General features: G+C 44.2%; 1 protein-coding gene across 1 annotated transcript in view; it reads left to right on the top strand.

The window, feature by feature from the left end:
* The window catches only part of tjap1 (tight junction associated protein 1 (peripheral)), a gene marked incomplete at its 3' end in the record, with an annotated part of 29,593 nt that overhangs the window by 14,870 nt on the left and 9,723 nt on the right, over positions 1-5,000 (top strand). The window contains exons 5-7 of the mRNA XM_080054282.1: positions 1,185-1,213; positions 2,109-2,270; positions 3,958-4,024. Coding sequence (XP_079910408.1) covers positions 1,185-1,213; positions 2,109-2,270; positions 3,958-4,024 — 258 coding nt within the window. The remainder of the gene's footprint in view (positions 1-1,184; positions 1,214-2,108; positions 2,271-3,957; positions 4,025-5,000) is intronic.

The raw sequence follows: 5,000 nt of genomic DNA, 5'->3' as shown, positions 1-5,000 counted from the left end.
CAAACGGAATAAAACGGAGAATGAGCGGAAGCAGCGCTGGGACGATTGGGTCGCGTCAGTGCAGCGACATCATAGCGATGACCTCACAGAAGGGGAGGGGCTTACAGAGGAAGTGAAGATACAGGAAATGGAAACGGCTCAAAGACACAAACATCCTGTTACTCCGTACAGAGAGGTAGGTCGGAGGAGACAGTATCCCTGCGTTCCGAATCGCATACTTTCTACTATATAGTATGTGGAAAAAAGATTTAGGATGTCCTGATTCTTGTGGCCAGATTTAGGATGGTTAGAAGTACCCGGATGTCCTACTTCATGCGGCCAAGATTGTTAGTGTTGAAAACTGCATCCTATTTGGGCGATTCTGACCCACAATCCAGTGCGCACGTGAAGTGACGTCACATCGACGAAGCCTCCATATGAAAACAAACGGGGATGAGACGGATATAAAAGCAAGAGGCAAGATCAAGGAGCAATGTTGGGATGAAATAAAAGAGTAAAAGTATGTCCCAATAGTATGCCTACTGCATCCTAACTAGATTCTTTTTATCGTCGGATGTAGTATGTAGAATAGAAAAAAGAAAGAGTATGCGATTCGGAACGCAGGGTAAGTATTGGGCCTGAATCCATCGAGCCCCCCCCCCCCTGTCCAGCCCAACCTATGGCTACAGACCTCAGCCTACTCTCCTTCCCCCAAATATCATTCTATTCTCCCTGCACACACCTCTGCCCCCCTACTCAAAGGGTTTTTAGTTTAGTGCATGATGATTGTTGACTGTATTTATTGTTGAAATAAGTTGTCCTTGAATGTGCCTGACCACAAAAGACTTTCCCTCATGTTGAATTCTGAATGGAGTTTAGAATTTGAAATGTCAAACTATTAGAGACAGAACTTATGTTTTTAAAGAAGCTTGAAAATGATTAGTCTGTGGGATCAGAATCACTCTGAAGGCTAAAGTGACTAGGAGAACCTTTGAGCTATTGAATATTTGACATTACACACACACACACACACACAAACGCCTACACACACACACACACACACCTACACACACACACACACACACACACACACACACACACCTACACACACAGACACACACACACACACACACACACCTACACACACAGACACACACACACACACACTAGAAAAATGAATTTATTTTTTTCTTGTCCTCTCACAGGAGGAGCTAACAGACGCGGACAGGATCAGGTGAGTTTTATACTTTATTTTCACAGTCAGTTAGTGAGTGATGTGAAGCAGGAGGCTTTTTATTTAACATGTTTAGACAAAACAAACAGTTAACAGCGCTCTATGTAAACTCAGCTTTCATCAAACACACACACCGTCCTCCACACACGCATAGAAGAAAATAATACATAGGATTTATTCAATTAAATTAAGACTTTTTAACAAAATAAATAACATTTACAGCTTGCATACAACCATGTATAAGCATAAACATATTAACTAGGGCAGTCAAAATAAACGCGTTAACGCAGGGTGATGAATTTCTGAAATTAATGCGTTGTTAATTAACCAAGCCCCAACCTCAGCGATTTTTACCAGCATCCAATAAGGAAGTGACCACAACTGTAGTAACCTGGAAGTGCCACTGGGGGGTGGTGCCAAGACTGAGCAGTTTTTCTTTGACTCACTTGCAAATACAGTCCTCCACACACGCATAGAAGAAAATAAGAAATAGGATTTATTAAATTAAATTAAAACTTTTTAACGGTGCGCTCCGGTGGTGTAGTGGATAGAGTGTGTATCATATCAGCTCCGGCCTTCGTTGCAGTGGTCGCGGGTTCGAATCCGACCCGTGGACCTTTACTGCAGGTCATCCCCCCCCTCTCTCTTTCTGTCTCTCTGTCTCTGTCTCTGTCTCTCTGTCTCTCTCTCTCTCTCTCTCTGTCTCCCTATTTCAACTCTCTACTGTCTAATAAAGCTTGAAAATGACCAAAAAATAAAATCTAAAAAAAAAAAAAATAGATTACATTTACAGCTTGCATACAACATGTATAAACATAAACCTATTAACTAGGGCTCTCTGATTGGTCCATTAACAGTTACACAATATTAAACCCGTTCTGTCTCCATTACCCAGAATGCTGCAGCAGCAGAACGAGGACCTGCAGCGCCGCCTGTCGCTCTCCACTCACAAGATGGACGCCATGGGGGCGGAGTTTGACGGCAGACGCCATTTTGTAGAGGCGGAGCTTAACCGCACCAGAGAAGACCTGGACAAGATGAGAGACAAGTTCAGGAGGTTAGAATACAATGAATATACAGACAGACAGACAGACAGACAGACAGACAGACAGACAGACAGACAGACAGACAGAGACATACTAACGGCCTCCACACACATCCTGCGTCTACCTCTGGAGCGCGTCACCTTACCTTACTGCTGCCTCTCTCGGACTTTTCTCGGACCCACATGGAACGTCCCAGCAGCTGCTGCTGCTGCAGCGCTGCTTCTAAAAGCCCTATCTTTCTACATAGAGTTTTCATAGATAATTCCCATTAAAAATGAAGTTCTTTCCTGTCATTTATGATGCATATGATTTATACTGAGTCTAATATTGAGTCTGGACAGTAATCCGGACAGTAATCCGTGCGCCCCATTGCCTTTTTTTTTTGCCACATTTTCCTTGTTGGAAGTTTTATTTTGAAAGGGACACACCAGGAAATGGTGAAACTACAGTGAAAGCTGCCGGTATGAAGTCAGTATGACTCTCAGCAGAGTATTTCTCTATCAGTTAAAGCAGAGAGACCCGAGAGAGACGCGCGGCTCTCAGAAAGAAATAGGCTCCTCCTCCTGAGGTAAAGGGGAGCGTCGCTGCAGACGTGCCTCCGACGCGCCTCAGCAGTGCGTCTGAGGTTGGATGTGTGGCCGCTCTAGGTTGATTACACGGTCAGTGACAAAAAGTCAGACGCAGACGCGAGGTAGACGCGCAGTAGAGGTAGGATGTGTGTGGAGGCCGTAAGAAACACACAGAGAAAGAGAAAGAAAGAGAAAGAGAGAGAGAGAGGGATACACACATACTACAGCTGATCATTAACAGTATCTAGTTAGCATGCAGTATGCTACAACTGGGACATACTTGGGTTGGTTGTCACACACTATGGGGTTGTTTGTCACAATGTTATCTTAATGGGAATAATCTTAAAAAGAAGACGAGAAAGCAGAACAAAATTTGAACGTGTAATTGCATTGTCAAGTTGACAAATAGGCCTACATAACTTACTGTAGCCTTGGCAGCTGGTCTAGTTTGGGATGCACTGGGTTGTTTTGATTTTGTTGCCCTTTTTTCTTTTGCATGCTAGCTGCCTTTTCCTGCTCTATTCTTTCCTTCTCTGGGGTGTCAGTGAGGATACAGCTTGACAATTTCTGTCGTTATTGGGTTCCTTTTCTGGCTGCACTGCTGCAGCCTTTGGATAACATGTGACAACCAACCCCCCAAAAAATGTGACGACCAACCCCAACTTGAATTTCTTGCTAGCATCAAGGCCAACAACCATCTGACAACTAATTAGCTTGTTAACCACAATCTAAACTATAGTTTACCCTTCACACTTTGTATGGGTAACAAGTGTTTTGTTATAAACCCATTGTGTAAAAGCCTAGAAGAAAAATACTGAGGAGATAAATATTTTCAATTTGACATGAAAAACACAAACAGTCGTCTCACCTCAAATTCAGCAGTCTAACTCCAAGGAAGACTATGTAGGTGACCTCTGATCCCAATTGTGGATATTTACATACCACAATTTCACAGACAGCGCCTTCTGGTTCCGAGATATAACGATTGTGACAACCAACCCGTGTGACAATTTACCCCGTTCTCCCCTACTGAGCATGCTCAGTAACGTGTGAGTGTACTGAGCATGCTCAGTAACGTGTGTGAGTTCTGAGCATGCTCAGTAGCTCAGTAACGTGTGTCTCTCCTCAGACTCCAGAACAGCTACACAGCATCTCAACGGACCAACCAGGAGCTGGAGGAGAAACTACACGCTCTGGTAACGTGTGTGTGTGTGTGTGTGTGTGTGTGTGTGTGTGTGTGTGTGTGTGTGTGTGTGTGTGTGTGTGTGTGTGTGTGTGTGTGTGTGTGTGTGTGTGTGTGTGTGTGTGTGTGTGTGTGTGTGTGTGTGTGTGTGTGTGTGTGTGTGTGTGTGTGTGTGTGTGTGTGTGGCTGTGTGTGTGGCTGTGTGTGGGTGGCTGTGTGTGTGTGTGTGTGTGGGTGGCTGGGTGGCTCTGTGTGTGTGGGTGGCTGTGGGTGTGTGTATGTGTGGGTGTGTGTCATCTCCACAAATAAACCAATCAATGACTAATATCCAGCTCTAAGGTCACATATTGATAAAGTGTGTGTGTGTTTATCTGTTACGGTGTGTGTGTGTGTGTGTTAGTGTGTGTGTGTTAGTGTGTATTGATAAACTGTGGAAATGTGGGGTTGAGTGCGAGTGGGCGGCCGGCTTGTTGCCGCGGGCGACAGAGCAAAGGTCAAAGGTGAATGAGCCGTGTGACCTCACTAACTGTTATTAGTGACGGAGCGCTCTGATTGGTTGAGTCTGTTTGTGATGTCATCAAGCTTCCTGTTGTGTGTCTGTCCCTGTGTTCCAATCCACATACGTCCATACTACATCTGATCATAAACAGTATCTAGTTAACATGCAGTATGCTACAATTGGGACATACTTTAACTTATTTATTTCATCCTAACATGGCTCCTTGATCTTGCCTCTTGCTTTTATATCCGTCTCATCGCTGGTTGTTTTCATATGGAGGCTTCGTCGATGTGATGTCACTTCCGGTGCGCACTGGATTGTGGGTCAGAATCGCCCAAATAGGATGCAGTTTTCAACACTAAAAATCTCGGACGGATTTAGTAGACATCTGGATATTTCTAACCATCCTAAATCTGGCCACAAGAATCAGGACATCCTAAATCTTTTTTATACCAAACTAAATAGTAGAAAGTATGGGGACTGGAAAACA

This window comes from Ammodytes marinus (assembly GCF_949987685.1).
Source record: "Ammodytes marinus genome assembly, contig: scaffold_208, whole genome shotgun sequence".
Taxonomy (NCBI): domain Eukaryota; kingdom Metazoa; phylum Chordata; class Actinopteri; order Uranoscopiformes; family Ammodytidae; genus Ammodytes; species Ammodytes marinus.
The sequence above is the reverse complement of the archived record's forward strand: the minus strand, read 5'-3'. Positions and strand labels throughout refer to the sequence as shown.